The sequence below is a fragment of the Quercus robur genome, chromosome 7 (genome assembly GCF_932294415.1).
Source record: "Quercus robur chromosome 7, dhQueRobu3.1, whole genome shotgun sequence".
Taxonomy (NCBI): domain Eukaryota; kingdom Viridiplantae; phylum Streptophyta; class Magnoliopsida; order Fagales; family Fagaceae; genus Quercus; species Quercus robur.
Window position 1 is genome coordinate 5,420,050 of NC_065540.1, and position 20,965 is coordinate 5,441,014.

A 20,965-nucleotide genomic window follows, 5' to 3' on the forward strand; every position below is an offset into this window, starting at 1 on the left:
CAAGGTGAGAGTTGAGACGTTTTTAATGGATTGTTAAAGATCAGTTTGATACAGATACCGCTGAAAACTAAAAATTAAAAATTAAAAATATTATAATAAAATAATTTTTAAATGTGTGAATAATATTGTAAAATTTAAATTTATATTGAAAATTGTGTTTGGATGACTTTTGTGAGTTCATAAACAGTACCATGAGACTCACTTTTTTTCAGCAAAATGCACTGACACAAACATGATATCATAGTGCCATCCCCAAACATGGGTCAATAATAAATAGTAATAATTTATATATTTGCATGGCCGGTATAGTGGAGAAAGCGAGTCCAAATCTTCTGTACGACTTTTTCTACTCCACCAATAAAAATTTGTCACATATTCACCTAATTAATTAAATACTACCATTATTGACTTATTAATACTACCATTATTAATTAATGGTAGTATTTAATTAATTAGGTGAATATGTGGCAAATTTTTATTAATAGAGTATAGAGTGGAGCAGGAAAAGTGAGACAGAAAATTTGGACTCAGAGAAAGCTTTCCCGTCTGAAAATGAAAGATAAGAAGAAAAAAAAATGCAAAAAGGAGTGTGCACATGTGATTAATACAAGGCTCGTGGCATTGTCTTTTTTTCTTTTCTTTTTTTTAGTGGGGACTTTATATATATATATATTATATCAGTGGGGACCAACCCAGGATAATAGGTTGGCTGGGCCCTGGCCCGTCCGAGGACCAGTCCATTCGAGGAGACATCGCGGCCCAGGCAATCCTTATTTAGTCCCACTGGGGCAAAGAGAACACGTCCAAGGAGTAATTCCTCCTCGGACATTGTAAAATCCGGATCAAAGGTGCGCCCTTGCCACTGTAGTCCATCCAAATACGTAAAAAGGAAGAAAATCTGAAATATCTCAGCAAAAGCTGCCACCACCACATTAAATGCATCACAACTACTCTCCTGACCGCATTAATGAAGAGAAGACCCCTGAACAGTGCTACCTTGGCCACTGCAACTCACAAAAAATTGATAAGGGTGTCTGATAGGACAGGTGCTCAAGTAGGGGTTTGGATGATCTACAAGTGTAAAGCCCAGATAATGAGAGAGGGCCTATATATATATATGTAAAAGTCCCCCAAGAGAGGGGGACGGAGAAAAAGAGAGGAAAGGAACACAGGAGAGATTTTACTATATATGCCTATGAACAAAGTTTCGAGCTTGATCACTGTAGAGGGATCTCTCTTTACGTCCATCTTCTTCGTTCTTATTTTGTATTTCCTTAACCCATGCAACAAACCGTCTAAGCTAACTGAAACCAAGTTCTTTAGCCCATACTCTACAAAAAATTCATTGTGTGGAACTTCTTGGGCCAAGACTTGACCGACAAGGATTGGACCATTAAAATTGTGCCTCTACAATATCATTTTTTATTTAAGTCTATTTTTCTAACTTCTTTTTAAGATAAAAAAATTACTAAATATTTTTTCATATCATAAATTTGCTAATATTTCTTTCAATTGGCGCGCAATTAATTATATGTTTATTTAATTTGTTTCACAAAAAAGTTGTTAACAACATTGATAATGGGTCCGTTTGGATTGAACTTATTGTTGCTGAAACTGAAAACTGAAAGTACTGTAGCAAAATAATTTTTAAATGTGTGAATAGTATGTGAGACCAATTTTTAATATTTTTTAGTGCGTGAACAGTGATAAACAGTGCTGCTACAGTGCTGCTATAGTACTTTATGTCCCCTAGAACGCGTGAAGTGAGGGAAAAAAAAAAGAAAAAGAAAGGAAAAACACAGCTTTGGATTCAGCGGAAAACGTTTCCGCTAAATTCGTTTTCCGCTGAATCCAAACGGCACCAATATACTAAAAAAGAAGTATATATAAAAGTTTGGGCGTTGACACCTATAACTATAAGAGAGAGATAGAGAGTGATTTTCAACTTCAGTGCATGTAGGAGATAGTTTTCCGCTTCATTTGTTTCGACGTTAATATTTTTTTTTTAAAAATGAATCAGTTTGCAAAAAGTATTTATTAGAAAATTATCTTCTTCTTTTTTTTTTTGGCAACTGCCTTAAAATGTGTCAAAAAACTACATTTTAATTTACCTGTCAAAAAAAAAATATTTTCATTTACCTTATTTAGTTTGAAGTGGGATAGAGTTGTTTTCCATTTATGGAAAACAACAAATGGAAAACAAGTCTATCCCACTTCAAACTAAATAAAGAAAGTCAATAAATAATTTTTCTCTGACTAAATTTTTTTTCTAGTTTTTCTTCGACCAATTTTTTAGACTACCAATCACAGGAAAATACGAAAAAACTATTTTCACATAAGTTTTTCCATTAACACTCAATTTTTTTGAATAGAAAACTTTATGCCAAGATAGTTTTTTGCATTTTCATGTGTTAGTAGTATTAGGAAAAAAATTTAGTCAGAGAAAAATTATTTATTGACTTTCTTTATTTAGTTTGAAGTGGGATAGACTTGTTTTCCACTAAAATTTTATGGAAAACAACCCTATCTTACTTTATCTTACTTGAAGCTAAATAAGAGAAGCCGAGAAATAATTTTTTAATTTATTATGTGGTCATCATCAAACATAAGAAAATTAGATAATTTTCTAAAAAATACTTTTTGAAAAATGTTAATATTGAAACAAACATCAAATCCAAGGAAAATATTTTTATTTTAGAAAATACTAAAGATACTTGCAATTTTATAACATAAGCATGCACAAACTATTTTATAACATATTTACAAACTGTTGACATGACAAATTCTTACTAGTTTTCATTTGGGTCTACTACTAACATTACTTTTTTACTTATCAATAACCACCCACCATATCAACATATTGTAAAATAGATTGTGAGTTTAACATTTTCCTTATAACATTACCTTTACAAAGTTACAAGGCAATTAAAATGGTTGGTAGATTTTAAAAGTATAATAAATGAATGTTGACTGACTAACTTGTTTATGATTAGTGACACATTAAATGGTAAAATATCATGTAATAAAATTTGTAATTTTCTTTGTATTACTTTTTTATTTTTTTTCTTTAATAATTTTTTTATTGATTAATATTTAGAGTTGATTGCCTGGCTAATATATGGTTGAGCTGACACTAAGTATAAGTGTCTGTTTGGGACAAACTAAAAATTTCGGCTTATATGCAATTTTAGCTTATTTTTTCTATTATTCATGAGTCTCATTGCATTTTTTAGTACTATTCATGGGTCTCATTATACTATTCAGTTAGATTTTATCTTTATTTACAATACTTTCAGTAAAAAAAATTTAGTTTCAGCTAAATAAGTTATTTCCAACGGACACCAAGTCTAACTAAATCCAACAGGGGATGGTCTTCTAAAATTGATTGAGATCCATGAATTTAGCAAAATTCCTAAAATAAAATAAAAGATTTTGGGATCCATGATGCTGAGAAATCGCCCAATATTATAATTAAGCCACGTTTATATTTCTTTTGAATTAAGGGACTGTCCAATATTGACTACTGGGCTAGAGCCATGACAGACGAAGGCTTTACTACCAAGCCAATTCATATGCGGCAACCAGACAAAGGCTTTTAACTCCATCCAAATTCCAATATGAAATAAAATAAAGAGGATAGGAGGTCAACTCTAGGCCGGGGACTAACAATGGTGGCAGGTAAGAAGCAACAGTCACCAAATCAAATATTTAGTTCTGTTTTTTTGGGCTCTGCTTTATACTATGTATTGTTTTTACTCAATAAAATTAAAATTAGAATTAAAATTGGAAAAAGAAAAAAAAAAAAAAAAAAAAAAAACTTGTGACTCTACACCATTGGTCCCTAAAGTTTACCTATTAAGCATTATTAGTCTCTTAAGTTTCAAGTTAGTGTTATTTGTCCCTAAAGTTTAAAATATGAACACATTTAGTCCTTTTATTAACAATGTTTGTCTCAGTGCCTATGTGGCTAACAGAGCAATGATATGGTAAATTTTAAGTGACATTGCATCACTTTTTTATATTAAAAATTTAAAACCTGTTAGAAACAACCAACTCATTTTGTGATCCGTTTTCCAAATCAAATGTGAAATTGTTAGCTCTAATCTGGATGAATTTAGATATGAAATAATTTGCGAAAACGAAAAAGAGAAAGAATCACAGTAGATATTTTTATTTCCTATAATCTCAAAACAAATACTATATAATATCTTAATACTTTGTAGATTGCTTGTTAGGAAAACATATCACATAATATCGGAAATTATATTAAAGAAATTGAATATGAAAAAGTTAGCCACATTTTTGCAATCATAATGGGTTTAGAAGAGCCTATATCCCATATCACTATCACCTATGTGATGCTTGGCAATCATAGAGAGTAAGATTGTGTATATGGATTTGTTGTCATAGAAGAGATTAGGACTGCTTTGTTGTTATTTCGGAATGATGACATTTAGGGTTGGGGAAGAGTTCTGTGTTAATGTGTGTTGGGGCCTAAATGATGTTTTTTTTATCCCAGTGTACCGATGAATTTTGTGTATGAGAATACTTCTTCGAGCTCTAGAGACGATGCTAACGACTACTAGTGATGCTACTGTTTAGGGATTTCTCTCTCTTCAGATTAGGGCTAGCAATTTCACATTTAATTTAGGAATACCTTCTTCTTAAGGGGTCACAAAATGGCTTGGTTGTTTCTAGCGGGTCATGGGTTTTCAATAGGTAGCAGTTTTTAATTTTAATTTTAATTTTTTTTAGATTTAATTGAAAAAAATTGATGCCATGTCACTTAAAATTTACCATATTATTGCTCTATTAGCCACATAGGACTGAAACTAACGATAGTTAAAAGAAGGACAAATTGTGCTCATGTTTTAAACTTGAGGGACCAATAGAACTTACTTGAAACTTAAGGGATTAATAGTACTTGACAGGAAAACTTTAGAGACTAATGATGTAGTTTCGCTTAAAATTAAAATTGGTTCATATTTTTTTTGTTTATAAGCTTACCAAAGTTGAACAAACTTGAGAATAATAAGGCTTGATAGTTTAAAAAAGAAGAAGTTAAGCCTAGACTTGTTAATGAGCTTTATAATAAACTTGATACAGACTTCAAGAATAAACACATATCTTACTATAATATGTTTAATATGAACTTGATGTGTACTTGTACATGTTGAATTTTAAGCTCAAGAGTTTGATAGTGAGCTCAAGCTTGAGTTGACTAATGAATCAAGAACCAAGTTGAGTAATTTGTGGATTTTTTGATGAGTTCAAGTTCGAGAATTATTTGTAAGCTTGGTTCAAGATTAAGTTAAATCTTTAACATTTCACTTTTGTTGTCGAACCTATTATCTTAAAAAAAATTAAATAAAAAGAATGAAAGAAAAATCAAAGATTTCTACCTGACAAATTTTAGCATAAGGGATCTTCTTGCACACTCCTCCATTACATCCCTCCCAAGAGGTGTTGCACTAGACCTGACCTGCTTCAACAACAACAAGTCATACTTCTTTATCACCACACTCTGCTTCACTAGCTCAACCATCACTGGCGGAACCACGCACAAATGGGTCACCCTATGTCACGTCCCAAACCTAAAAGGGTCCAAAGTATGAGAAAGACATCTCAAAAGTACATGTAGATATTTTTCCTTTTTGACAATCCAATCCACATAAATCATATCAAGTACCAACATCAAGAGTTATCATAATAATTCTATTGAATATACTCTCAAAATAAGTCAGAGTTCTAAGCAGTAATTACAAGGACCATTGACCACAAAAGAATAGAGGTCTAAATAAATAATTACATAACATCAGCTTGTCCCATTAGTGGAAATAAAGTCACAACTACTATAATATACAAAAGAATGAGTTAAGCATATTTTAAGATATACATCATCTAATATCTCCATTACAAAAGTTCAGCCTCCATTAGTAGTTAGTCTAACTACTGTTAGCCACCAAAAAACTGTCTCAAAAGATTGTAGTCTACTTTGAAAAATTTATAAAATAATGGAATGAGACAGAGCCTAGTAAGTAGCATAATTAATGGAGGTGGGGGAAATGCAAGTTTCATGATAATGAACAATTCACAAAACATGTTATAATTTGGAATTTCCATTTAATTTATGCAAAAACAATTTCATTAACCACATGCAAGAACGATAGGAATAGTTTAGTACCAAGCTTCCAAAAATAACTATGAAACTAAATTTCATTCACTGTGAGCCACAAAAATGACCAATACCATTTCAAAACTAGAAAACCTCACCGAAGATGCAACAAGGACCAACAAGGATAGAGATATCACCCAGACATCATACCACCACAAATAAGTTAGAGCCCAAACACACTAGCATGATATGTACCTCTTTTGGCATGTGGTCTATTGGCCCTACCAAGCCTCACCCACACCCTCAAGGATTTACCTATCCCCTTCATGGGTAGCAGGGGATAACACATCATATAGCACCTCTTTTGCATGTGGTCTCTTGGTCCTGCCTAGCCTCACCCACACACTCAAGGATTTACCTCACATGTGAAGTTGCTTAGAGATTCACAAGGATTTTTCTGGTGATCTTGCCGGAAAAAGATGGTGGAGATGGTGGTTTGGAGTGGAACCCGGTGGGAGAGTGAGGGAGATGATTGTGTGTGCTTAAGTGAAAAGAAAAGAAAGCAAATGAGGGGAATAGATACGACCGGCCAACCCCAAAAAAGTGAGGAAGTGTGTGAGATGTGGTGGGTAGTGATTGGGTTAGGTGGGGCACGTGGGACACCCAAAAATATTTGACCATGTTTTTTTTTTTTTTTTTTTTTTTTTTTTTTTTTTTTTTTTTAATTGGGCTGGGCTGTTACACCCTATACTTCTCCACCACCCATAATACCTTCTCCAAATCAAACTTCCCCATCGAAACCACCATGTTCCCTCTCCGAAGCTGCGAATACATCGCCATCGACAGCCTAAACATATGAAACATAGGCACGAAACACGGGAACGTTTCTCGAGTCCTCGAATTAGTCTTAATCGGTTGTTGTAAAGTTATGATTTACAACTATATTTTATGTTGCCTTTAATTTCATGTCAAATTTAATTGTAATTTTGTTCAATCATTTCCCTGTATTTTTGTGGGATTAATGTAAGTGTTGTGTGTGAGAGTTTGGTGAAGATTCTGTGAAGATGAGGATTTCGTAACTATCTTGCGACTAGCTCGCGAATGCCAACCCGTGAAATAGGTCAAGTGAGAAGCATATGCTGAAATTCGAAGAGTTTTTGACAAACTGGATTTTGTGAATCATTCGCAACTAAGACCAAGTTGCTAGTGACTGGTGAAACTCTCTGCCTGATTATTTTGATTGTGTCTTTTCACATTCCTTTACCAACACTATATAAACCCTCATTACCCATGAAATGTAAGAAGAATAAGGATTCTTTACAAGAAACTTTTGAGAGAGAAAACCCTAGCCAAACACTTGAGAGTTAAAGATTGTTTACCCACAAGCATTAGTGTGGGTAAACAAGCATTAGTGTTTCTACACTAATTGAGCTTTTAGCTGTCACCATTAGCGAAGTCGTGATTAAGTTCTTATGTGTCGCAATCACTCCCTTACTCATCCTGGTCGTGCCATACAAATACATAAGCACCACCATGTCGCTCTATGTCACGGCTTCATCCGGTAATTCACACTCCACATTCGACATTTCTATTAGTTTAGAGTAATACCAAAATTTCAAACTCAGTGTTTCTATAAAACTCATAGATTTCAAAGAACCTCTAATTATGGAAGGCAAGTTTAATTCATTGATTTTGTGCCAAAGTTTAGGGACGGTTATAACAAGCTTAGGGTTACAATCTTGGACTTGCTTTAAGATCTCATAAATGGTATACGAAGGATTATAGGTTGAAGCAATAGCCTCGAGAGCGACAATGGCTAGAAAATAGACAGGGAAGTGGATTGAGTTGGGAGTAACAGTGAAGACGACGTCGTTTTTGTGAATGTTGAGAAGAAAAAGAGTGGCCGAGCTTGGAGACCAGGAGTTTGAGTTGGTGGAAGGTTAGGGTTTCGTTGGTATTGGAGTCAATGAGAGCGAGGTTGTGTGGGAAGGAAGATGAGTTTTGGAAGAGGAAAGAAGTGGGAGAGAGGTTAGGGTTTGTGGGGAGGTGAATCGGTGGTCTTAGAGATGTGTAGATTTGAGTTTGGGGGTTGAAGGTCAATGTTGCCATGCCCATGGTTATTTGGGGAGTGAGAAAATGTAGCAAATGTTTGTTTCTAAGGAAAGTTTGGGGTTTGAACTATGAAGATGGGAGATTAAGGCAAGGTGAGAGTTATATTGAACAAAAAGTTGAAAGGTGGGAGGGACAATGTCAGTGGCGCAAACGTTGGAACATATCACATGGCCGGTACGAGTAAATTTTCCTACCTAAAAATATTGAAAGATTAATAAGGAGTTGTTTACGGTTGTAACTAAAATTCATAACATTTTCACCACCTAGGTTAGGAAAAGGTTTTAATATAATTTGATTTGTAGAAATTTTTAATGTGTGTGGATGATTTTTTAACCACCACCACATTGTGGATTGCATAAAAATTCTTGCAATTTAGATTGCTTGCATAAAAACCTTACTCATTGAAAAATTCTCGGACCACAATCAAATTCTCATTTTCACAATTATCTGATGTGGTTGACTTTGAGTAGTGGGTTCATGTGAAAATAACAGACAACTAGTCACAGTATACTACATAGAATAGTTGTGAAATTAGGTGTGAAATATTGATTGTGGTCCTAGAGGCTAGAATAACTTGTATTGAGCCAAATATGGTTAGCCAGGTGTATAAATTTTTTGAGGGACTCCAAGTATTGGGCTAGAGCTCTGAAAGACGAATGCTATAGCAAAACCAATCCATATGGAGCAACCAGAATACCAGATAGAGGCAAAATCTAAGGGCCTTTAATGGCGAAATTTAAGAAGCTATAGCAAATCTGGAAACGGGTCAACATAAGATTAGCAAAAGAGTAGTTCTAGGACCACAAATTATTACTCCACAACTTTTTTCTCATAACTACAACGCGGTAGACTGTGAGTGGTTAACCATCACTTTCACGTGGACCTACCAATTTTTTCTTCACCAATCACATTCTATCACATCACAGTTATGACAAGAAGTTATGAAAAATTTTGTGGTCTTAAACTTTCCCTTAGCAAAATATGTTTAGTTGTTGTACCTCCTACCTAGTGTGATCAAAGGAAGTCGCACATTTTCTCGAAATCCTTTGAAGGACTATAAGACTTTGTGAAAGGAAGTAGTAATATGATTGATTTTATTGCTTTCTCTTTACAAAATAAATTTACTATATGTTCGAGACTATGACATATATCCCCCTAATTTGCTACAGTGGTCACAAGCTGCTCCTCTTGATCAAAATATCAATGCAAGCGCGATTCTTTTACTTGCTTCACATCATAGAAATATTGCAAGTATGAACTACCAAGCTACCTACATACCCCTTAAAAGGGATCAAGTATCACGTATTTCAAAAGAATTTTTAGTTTGACATGTGACTGAACGTAGTATGAAATACCAAGCTGTCTATATACCCTTTGAGAGGGATCAAGTCATCACGTAGTTTAAAAGAATTTTTTGGTTTGACATGTGACTGAACTTAGTATGAAAAACCAAGTTGTTGTACCCCTTGAGAGGGATCAAGTCATCATATAGTTCAAATGATTTTTTTTTTTTTTTTGACATGTGATTGAACTTAGTATGAAATATCAAGCTACCTACGTACCCCTTGAAAGGAATCAAGTCATCATGTAGTTCAAAAGTTTTATATATTTTTTTGCTCTAACTTTTGCCTAGGTTGCTATGCATGCCCAAAAGAGCTTTAGCTTGATGGGCCAATATTTGGGCTCACAACCTATTTGTATAATGGGTTTAAAATTTCCTACTATGGGTGATCCTTCACCGGGTGACCTTATTGCACTCCTCGGTTTTTGTGAACCCCTCTTTTCCCTCACCAAATTGCTCTCCTTCCTCTTGATACTCTTTTCTCCCTTTTCTCTCCACACTCGCCAACCCCCTACTTCTTACTCTATTTTCCTATTTATAGCCTGTAGGGGTGTTATGATTACTTCCTGATCTCACTCATGTGGATGAGGGTCCAATGACATCATTTCTATGTGGATCTTCCGTTGGGAATGGAGGTAATGGCTTTGGAATTGGTTCCCGCCTCCAAAAGACTGTTCGACAGCAATATTCCCCAAGGCAATAATGGGCTACCGAGAACTTGGGTACCTCTGAGCAAATGCACTCCCAACCAGATTAAAGTTGGTCGGCAGGGGTTTGCCTTTAACATGTTTGAGATAGGATGGACTCATTATGATTTTTGGGCTCGGTTTGGGCCTTATAGGTGTGTCCGGATCAAGGTCATAGGTCCAATGGGGTCAGGGTTATGGATTGAAGGACAAGGCCAGGGCCCAAGGCCTAGTGAGCCTGGGGCCCTGTCCCATACAGCTGCCTTTTTAAAGGTTTTCAACCTAGCGAGCTTTTTATACCCTAACTTTTGCCCAGGTTGCATTTTTAATGGTTTTCAACTTATCTAACTTTTTGATACTCTAACTTTTGCCTAGGTTGCATTTTTAAAGGTTTTCAATCTAACATAATTAGGATAGCATAATTAAATTAAAATTGAGAAACATCCAAGAATGACAAAATTCTTGGTTAAGATTTTTCTATTTCCTCCTAACATTTTATTTTTCATTTGAACTTCTTTCCCCTCCATTTGAACTGATGAATTCGTAGCAGAATGTCAAAATAATGCAAATATAATATAGGAGTGGCCATCGATCTATCAAAGTGCACCTGTTTAGAGCAGGGGCCATTGCTATTACAAAGATGCATCATTGTGTAGCGTAAAGTATTTTGTGCGCATTTAGATCAGGTTAGTTTGTTTAAAAATGTGATTGTACCTAAAAAATTTGTTTCAAAATGTTGTCCATAAGCTATAATCAGCATATCCAGTGAAAACTTACTCATTAATATTGTATTCAAGAAGTGAAAACAAAATCAAGATTTAAGTGATAGTTTAGTAGTAAGGACATTTTTTGTAATATCTCATGTTTATGATTCAAACTTGCTATCCATTCTTCCACTGTCTACCTAATAAATAATTATAAAAAAAAAAAAGTTTATAATAAAAAATAATTAAAAAAGAGAGCAAATTTTAGTCCCAATCTGAACAAGGTTAGCCCAAAATAATAAATTGGGCTGCCACAACAAAAGCAGTGGCGAGAGTGGGCTGCCTTCAGACCCCAAAATATTTTCTTCGAGCGTATGTATTGGGCCTATCGTGTTGTCGATTGTTATTTTCTACTATTTTAATTTGGGTTAATACTGTTCTAGTTTCTGTCGAAAGAAAAAAAAAGTTCGAGTAAAATACAAAAATAATTCTCTAAATTTGGGCTAATGCAGAATTGATTGGGTCCAATGTGTAATGTGTAATGTGGACATGTGTCAAATAATTGCCACCCTTGCCCAATACAGAGTACCTTTTTTTATATAAAAATAATAATAATAATCTGCTATCTAAGTAAAAAAGAAAAAGTTTCAATTAACTCAATTAGTAAAATCATTTAATCTTTGTTTACACAAAAAATCGATTAGTATCTTCGGCTAATGATGAATAGGACAATCATTAAAAGTGTACGACATATATTGAAACTCTATAATAATAAAAATGGTAAATTACAACTTACTTACTTGTGGTTTGACCGAATTTTAAGTTGTCACTGTGATTTAAAATTTGACACTTTACTTACTTGAGATTAGTTCAATTAGAGTTTCATAACCCACCTCCGTTAAAAACATAGTTAAATATGTGATTTTGCTCCACTTTTATGTTTCTCTCTACAAAAAAAATACAAGATCAAAGAAAATAAAAAAGAATTCAATTGAGCACTTAGAGTCTTGGACCATGGGATTTCAAACCATAAATAAACAACTTAAAATTTTAATCAAATTTCAAGTAAATAAATTGTTAAATTTCAAATTTGATAACTTAAATTTCGGTCAAATCATGTTGGGATAATTTGTAATTTTTCCAAAAAAAAATTGGAAAGGAAAAAAAACATTGTGGATAAATGTTCACAGCCAGATCAGTATTTTTGTTTAGGACAAGACAACTTTGAATATTCTGTTTTGTAGTCGGAAAGACCAAAGGAACACCAGACCAACCGTCTAAAAAACGTACCGTTGTGCCACGTGGCAGATGTCTCCACACATGTGTCGTCGAAGTCTGAACTCTCTCTCTCTCTCTCTCTCTCTGTGTTATTAGTAGTTTTTCACCTTTCCCAAACTTTCACTTCTTTTACTTTCTTTCCTCTCTGATTCTGTGATCCATTTCTCTCTCTCTCTCTCTCTCTCGCTCTACAAGGAATCTTTGTCCTTTTTCTCTCCAATGGCGGAAAGCTCCGCTCTGTGCTTCTCGCCCTTGGCCTCGATCCCATCGATTTCTCGCTTCTCTTCGCTCTCCGCATTCACTTCCTCTCACAAATCCTCAATTTCTCATTCTCCTCGTCCCTCTCGTCCTCTACGTTTATCTGTCAAAGCTTCTTCAGATTCCGGCAACTTTTTCGCCGACGATTCATTCGGCTTCTTCCCTTGGAGCCAAGGTGATAGCGGTAATAACTCATCTCATCTACTCCTCTCATTTTTCATTTCCCAGATTTTATTTTTTTAATCTCTTGGAAACCCTGTGACTATTAGATCCGAAGATAAGCCAATTTAATTTAATTAAGCTTTGATTATGGCATTTTCTGTTTTGGTTCTTCTGATTAGATTCTAAATTATTTATATTCATTTTATTATGTTTTTTGAGATATTTTTAGTATATGAGGAATTGGGTTCTGGAATGTGGTGTTATTAGAGAACGATTATTAAGTGTTTATGATGGTTGTTACATGGGAAGAAGATGGACAAACTTTCGATTGGATTGTGGGTTTGAGTACCTTAAGGCCACTTGTTGCTTGCATATGTTAGTGAAGATTTAGGATTTTGTTTTCAGAGCATGACCTTGTATATGATCCCGATTAGCCCATTGAGAATACATAGCCAATCCCAAAAGTTTTGGGAGTAAGGTTTGATTATTGTTGTTGTTTTTCAAAGCAATGCCTTATATTTGTGTTATTAGGTCAATTGAATAGAGATCTACAGAGATTTGATGTTAGCCCATTAACAATTTTAGGAAGATGGTGTGTGTAACCATACTTAAGTGATTGTATACAATTGTTGGTTGTATAGGCCAAACTTTGTCTTTTTAAAATTAATGAACATCTTTTACTAACAATTTGTAAAGGACAGAGTTTTTCTCCAAATCGGTTTGGAGGAATCTCCTCCAACTCAATTTGTGGTTATTTATAAAGCCATCCATATGTATTGTTCATGGCTCATTAAATTATCTAAACAAGTTACATAATTTATTAAATAGGTCATGTGCCTAATGTGTGGATGAGTTTAGGGTTGGAATCTTCCTCCAAATGGTTTGGAGGTAAACTCTGTCCATTTGGAAAAGGGGTGTATTAATAGTTTGTTTAATCTGTTGACTGCTGCTTGCTTGGCTTTGGCTCACTCTTCTGCTGCTTTTGTTGTGATCTCCAGCAAACCATGGTTGGTCTAGCCCACTACACCAGGCTCTGTGCCATGTAAAACTATGATTATACAGCATTTGCATGTCCCATAAATATTAAAGGCTAAATTACAAATTACACTCTTCAGCTTTGGGCCTTTGGCCAAATTTCAAGTCACTCCTGTAACTTTGATTTTTTGTTCCATTGTCTTTCTATCCAATTCGGTTTGTAGGGCTGCCGTTAAGTGCCCCTCCCCCCCCAAAATGGTGTAGTTTTGATTTTCCACCTTTAAAATATTTAAAAATTTATCTAATTTAATTAAGGACTCCTAATCTTAAAAAAAAAGTTATTTATCTTATTCCTTATTCCTTATTCCCCCCCCCCCCCTTCTCTCTCTCTCTACATGGACAGCTTCAATTTTGTCTGGTTCTCAGTGCCTCAAAACAAATTTGCCACCACCAACACCAACTTGACCATTGCTATGAGAACTCGGGCCCATCTGTCGCCAAGCAAGAAGGAGTTTTTTCGTTCAAGCTTCTTTGCTAAACACATGATTCCCCAGTATGCAAAATCAAGGGAGGAGATATTGTGTGAGTCAGTTGGGTCACTGGATTCAGCCAAGGTGGGTTTGGGTTGATTGGGTTTTGAGGGGGTAGAGTGACTAGTTATATCCAGATTTGGTTAATTTTGCAAGTAGGTGTAAGATCTGTGTATCTAAATTTTGTTTTTGGGCAGAAATTTTTTATTAACTCTGCCTATTGAAATATTTTGTATAGAACTTTTTGGTCAGATCTGTGTAGTGGGTTTTCTTGTTGAATCTGTGTAGAAATTTTGTATTGTGATAGAAAATTTTGTATATAGAGTTTGATTTTTTTAACAAAGTTTTTATTTATTTTTTATTTACTATAAAATCACAAATACGTTTCAAAAATTCAGATTTTTTAGGAGTAGATTTTATAAAAATTTGGTCAAGATTCTTACTTTGTTTTTAATCCATTCTTTCTCTGTGTTGTTCTTCGTCAATTTGACTCGTACAAACAAAAATAACTTTTTTTTTTTTTTTGTTCCCCCCCCCCCCCTCCCCAAATTTGTGATTAATTTTCTCAATTTTTTAAATTTAAGAAATTCAAAAAAATAAAAAATAAAAAACTAAAAACTACGTTGTTTTGGGCACTTACGGCAGCCCACCTAATGGAATTGGACAGAAGCACTGAATTAACAACAAATGAAAGTTAAAGGATTGAAATGAAAAAAGTTAAACTTATAAGACTAACTTGAAAATCGGCCAAAGTTAGAGGGTGTAATTTGGAAATTATCCAAAATTAAATAATAACAGTTCTGATTTTTGAATTATTTCTGACTTAAAGAACTTGATGTCTTACATTTCATGTGCTTAAAGAAATTGAATGGGTTCCTGAGGAGAGGATAACGTTGTTCACTGCTGATGGGCTTATTCAGATTGGAGGCTCCCTAGTCCCTCAACGTGTCTCTTCTTCAGAGGTATGTCATTTTTATTCTGGCAGCTTCAATTATTCTAAAGAATATAAAATAGAATTGTTATTTTTTATTTTTCAAAAAGGTCGGCTGCTACTTCAGTGCTTTTGGAAATTGGAATGAGTTCTTTAATGACTAATATCTGCTATAGCATTTTGTGTTTTTTTTAATTAATTCGATAGTTACAATGGGGAGGGGGGATTTCAAACCTGGACATTTTTGTTGAGAACACCAGGAGGTGCCAATTGAGCTACTAGGCTCTTGGCATCTGCCATAACATTTTGTGTTTAGTTGAAACAACATCTTTTGCATAAGGGAGAAACTATGATTAGGTGGCACTCCGTCAAAGTTGATGGGGTCATACCAATTTTTGTGTATAATAGATTATTGGTGAAGTTTTGTTGTGACTTAGACCATTCAAAAGCTTAAGTATCTTTTATATACTTGATAACTAAGTGAATTATAAATTCAATGGTTTTTACTAGAAATTAAGTGATTTTATTTTTTGGCTTATATATGCAACATGGTCACTGTTCAAATATAAGTAAAGATCTGGATCACTACACTAGTTTAGCCAAAATTTGAAAATTGTCTGCCATCATGCTTTGTAGATTTATTTGAACACTTTAGGTCTATAAATAATATGATTATTTATAAATAAATAAAAAAAGAAGAAGAGGGTGCAGCTCCATCAACCTGGATAGGGCACTGCCCTATCATAGTTTCCTCGTTTGTGTAAGCATTTATGTGTACATAATTAACAACTTGGGGGTACCTGTTACCTGCTTTTGGATCCTATTGCATGTTGGAAAAAAAAAAAAAAAAAAACCCTATTGGCTGTTCCTTTCATTTGATAAGAGTATTATGCACAATGATATGGATGCTTGATCATCAAGAGATACTGTCTTTGATGCTTATATTTCATTTTCTATTATATGCACTCCATCATAATATGGAATATGTTATTATATTATGCTTCACAGAAGAAGCAAGGGAGATCAAGAACTTCTCAGAGATTTCAACGCTTTCAAGAAAGCGATTACATGGATCCAGAGCAGGGCCTTTGTCTGGGTGCACTCTTTGATATTGCGGCAACAAATGTAAGCAGTCCCTTTGCTTTTATTGAACATGCCCTTTTTTGACCACTTGGTTTGATGAATGTGGGAACTTTCTTTTCCAGGGACTTGATATGGGCAGAAGACTCTGTATTATTGGGTTTTGCCGTTCCATTGAGATGCTGAGTGATGTTGTGGAGGACACTGTCTTGGAGCATGGTGGGGAGGTACGACATTTCAAATCAATTTTATGTTTCATTTGATTTATGCAGTTGCAGATATGGTGCTCTATATAATTATTGTTTGGTCTGTGGCATCAACAAAAGTAGGCTTAAGATTACACCAAACCTACCATTGTTGACCCTACTATTTTTTATGAAGCCTACTATAGTAGGCTCAACAATACTAAGCTTAAGATTACACCAAAGAGCTTCAGGAAATGATTTTAGCTCTTAACCATTGCATGGTTTATGGTTTGACAGCAGTACTAATATTGTTCTCCAAAAAGGGATCACATATCTCAATGGGTTCGTCTTTGAATCCTGAATGCATTTTTGTTGTGTGTCTTAGTTTTTGTACTTGCCGAATATTTCTTAGGTTTTATTTATTCAGAGATAGAGCTTAGTCAAAAATGAATTTTCAATTGGAGGATTGGAGTTTTAGTTGGTCCATTTTTCTGTCCTTAGATTAAAGTTCTATCAACCTCTTTTTAAGGAATGGGATCATCTGGCCAGTCGTTGGAATTTGGACTTGATTGGTTGAGCCAATTCCTCTATTGAGTTCCCATAAATTGTATAATATATTTGGCTCACTAACATTATATATCTAGGCCATCTTGGTATTTCGGGAGTGAACAGAACATGTGCTGAGGTGTTGTTTTATGAGAAAATTTAGAGGCTATGCTAATAAAGATGTGAGAACCATATATCTGGTTCAGTTTTAAAACGTTGATTCTTGTCCACTTTATGTGGTTCCTTCACATGTTCAACACTGGGCTACATTTTTATGTGTCTTGCACATCTGCTGCCTGTTCAAAGGCTCAGGTTCTGTACCCTGCGGATTAGCCATTAATGTGAATGATGTGTAATGTCCAGATTGTTACTGCGGAGAAGGCAACCAAAGGCGGTTTGCATGAGAAGCTAACCATGACGGTTGCAGTGCCATTACTTTGGGGGGTTCCTCCTGCATCTGAAACACTTCACCTTGCAGTTCAGAGTGGTGGAGGGATTGTGGATAAGGTTTATTGGCAATGGGATTTTTTGTAGATGCATAATTGAATTCTTCTAACCATCATTAATGCATTCTTGTACATAAATTTGTTATGTTCCTATGTACAAAACCCCAAATTCAATGATTATATACCTGTCAATATCTAATTGATTACTAAATTCTCTTTTGTCTGCTCCATCAGCCACCTGGATGCAATTTGGAAGTAACATAATTTACTTAACAACCTCACAATTCCATGGAAATATGGAAAGAGATGATATTAGAAAAGGCAAGGAGAGGAAGAAATGCCATTTAGCCACAAAGGTGGTGTTCTTGTGTTGTCTACAAAATGTGGGATAAATATGCCATTTGAGCGAGAATGTTGATTGTAGAGCTCTAAAGGATTGACTGGTTGAGTATGAAATGGCCAAAATGATTACTGCCTTAAGGCAGTCAAAATATGGGAACTTTTTATCTTTTTCCTCAACAGCCGAAAGAGCATAGTTATAAGGATTGTGCCGTCTGAGTGGGCTTTCTTTTAGTTGTTGCCTTGTTGGAAAAAGGCAGGCCGGACTTCTACTTTGAAATTCCAATAGTGTGGTTGCAGAAGAAGAGAAGTGGAATTTGATGGCGGCCTCAAAAGGAAGCCGCCTAGTACAATAAAAAGAAAGCCACCCAAACGTAATTATGACTTGTTGGTGAGGTCCAAATTTAATTGTGACTCTTTATGGGACCCTCCAATGTTTCTTTTTTTGACAGGTAGATAGTGGGGAGGAGTAAAAGATGGGGTTTGAATATCGTATACGAGGCACCATAAAAAATGTTATCTGTTCTACACTACATGTAATACATTTTATATACTAGCTTATGTCTTTAATAATATTTTAATTCTCCATTTGGCATTAAAAAAGAAAAGAAAAAGAAAGCTACATAGTAGAAGTTGGACCAAAATGGTGAGTTCCTAAATCTCATTTAAAATGAGTAGTTTGAATTTTACTCCGATATTAACATTTAAACAAAGGTTGGTTGTGACTAATTTGATGTCTGTTTAAATTATTAATGATATAGTAAAACTTAATTCATTCATTTCAAGATTCTTTAGAGTTACCGCCACAACTCTAAAGAATCTTTATTCGTAGAAGTCTATGCATGCAACTAAAAGTCTTAATACAATAATCTCCTACTAGCCTTTTGCCTGTAAGGCGTAAAAGAAAAATACCACTTATTAAATTAACTCAATTCTAAATTTCAACTAGTGTCATAGCTACATGCTCCACATTTCTTTTAATTGTCTATTCGGTTGTTGAGAATTTCAAATCTCCGAAGTTAATAATTTTCGAATTTAAACTCACAAGAATTAAAATTCATGAGAGTTAACATTTATATTGCATTGATAATACTTGATATATTTAGAATTTGAATGTATATATATATATATATATGTGTGTGTGTGTGTGTGTAAGCAGGCGAAAATCAATTTTAACTCAAATTAGATGGAGAGTTAATATATGACAGCCCAATACAATTAATTCATAGAGAATGGGTTTCCGAGGTCAACTTTAGAATACCTATATGGTTTAGCTTTTAAGTTAATGGAAAAATATCAAATAACTCATAAGGGAGAAGTAGTTTTGATGTTAACTCTTTCTCAGGTTAGTCTGAGGAGTGCTAGTTCATATAATGTTCAAATCTTGGTCATAAGGTAGTGTTACAAAGAGTATGTTTCTTTTTCAAGTTTTTTCTATCCCCCAATTTGGAGGCGTTCCCTTTCTTTATATAACTATCTAAATTGCATCATAGCCCTCCACTTGTACAATCACTGATCTTCCTTTGGATGTTTGCCCCATCAAGGTTTTACAGGAGGTGGTAGAATGTACTGCAAGCTGTGAGGGTTCAGAGGTCATTCTACCATTAATGCGGCCAACTGAGTTGGTGTAGTGCATTGAATGCGGAGGTGATAGATACTTTACCTGAATATTTTCCTTCTTTTTTGCTTGCACATCTCTACTGCCCTCTTCGTTATTTTGTCTTTTGGTCCAAGTGGCATGCTCAATGCCTCCAAAGGAATGCTAGCTCTTCGGACTCCTCAAGTAGTCGGCCTCTATTCTCGGGCTCTCATCTATGTATTGGGTTAGAACTAATAAGGGAATAGGCCCTTCCACCTCCTCGGACTGGGCCCACGGAGTTCTATTCTATACCTGGATCTCACTCCTCCCACCATAAATATTAATATATATATATATATATATATTTATATATTAAAATATTAATAATTTTACCGTTATAGATCATTTTTAAATGACAAAAAAAATTCTTGAGCAGTAAGTAACATCTTATGTGGATGAAAAAAAAAATTCTAAATTAACTCAACGTAGTTTTTTTTTTTTTTTTTTTTTTTTTTTTTTTTTTTAAGAAGAACTCTCTACGTAGTTAGTTTAAAAAAAAAAAAAAAAAGTTTAAAGAAAGAAAAAGTAATTTGAGATATACAAGATATTTGACAACTGACAATTCCAACCTATAATATGAGAGAGTTTAGAATTCTCACGTTTCACGAGAATTGTAATTCTTGAAAATTTCAATCAAATAACCAAACTTAATGATTTTTTTTTATAAAAAAAAATTAAAATTTACCATCCCAATTCACTTTCTCTACTGTTAAATGGACATATATAGTATTTCACAATTTTATTTCTTGTGTTAATAATTATAAAATGACGTGACATTATGTATATCTTTAAGATTATAATATATAACCAAACTATAAAATGAGAAAAATCTAATTCCATTACTTGCATGGAAACTAAAACAATAAGTATATAAATATCTTTTCATAATTATTGAAGTAGCTAGCAAGTTGTTAATGGTAGACAAAATAAAATAATATCAATAATAATCTCATATAAAAATCAATAATAATCTAACATGTCACCAAGTTTGTAAAGAAGACCGTGATTGTAATATTACTCTAAATAAAATGTCCCCAACATCTCATTTTATAAGAGATTATTTTAACACTAGTTTTTAAATAGTCTAAGCATGACTCCTCACCTTGGAGCATTTACATTGACCTAGGTAAAGTTTTTGAAAAATCATAACTTATTGAGGTACTCTTTCTATTTGAAATATTCACTCTCAAATAGTACCCCACGTTAACAATCTACTTCTTTCTCCAATCTATTAAAATACTACTTCTCACTATTTTTCTCACCATTCTCTTGTTTCTTTTTGCTCACTTTCTTAACCAAAAACCATACAAATCACTGTATATGTGTGTGTGTGAGAGAGAGAGAGAGAGAGAGAGAGAGGCGTGAATCACACCCACAGCCAATATTGACCACCCACAACCTTAGTAGGCTTGAAATGATGGGGAAATGGTGAGGACAATGAAGCTCTTGTTTGCATTACAAAAAGGAGGTGGCGTTCATTTGGAGGACCATGATGTCGTCAGGTCTAATGTCAATGTCAAATAGATCAATGACCATGCCAATCTTGTAACAGGCTTCAACAATCAGGGTCAGCTTGGGTGTTTCCCCCACGCCTCCTCTTGCAAAAATGGACAGGTTTTGGTGTTGGGAGGTGGATG

General features: G+C 34.3%; 1 protein-coding gene and 1 pseudogene across 2 annotated transcripts; one reads left to right on the plus strand and one right to left on the minus strand.

Annotated features, from left to right (window-relative positions):
- Positions 1-5,398: 5,398 nt before the first annotated feature.
- On the minus strand, positions 5,399-10,378 carry LOC126690822 (probable CoA ligase CCL10; annotated as a pseudogene).
- A 1,947-nt stretch (positions 10,379-12,325) lies between these two features.
- LOC126691897 (uncharacterized) lies at positions 12,326-17,561 on the plus strand. 2 transcript variants are annotated; one of them, XM_050387220.1, is made up of 5 exons: positions 12,326-12,679; positions 15,024-15,124; positions 16,105-16,218; positions 16,299-16,400; positions 17,268-17,561. In XM_050387220.1, exons 1-5 carry the CDS (start codon positions 12,457-12,459, stop codon positions 17,436-17,438), a joined length of 711 nt encoding a protein of 236 aa, XP_050243177.1. In that variant the 5' UTR covers positions 12,326-12,456; the 3' UTR covers positions 17,439-17,561. The 2 variants fall into 2 exon arrangements, with proteins under 2 accessions (XP_050243177.1, XP_050243176.1); XM_050387219.1 differs by having other exon boundaries at positions 12,333-12,679; positions 16,102-16,218.
- The last annotated feature ends 3,404 nt before the right edge of the window (positions 17,562-20,965 follow it).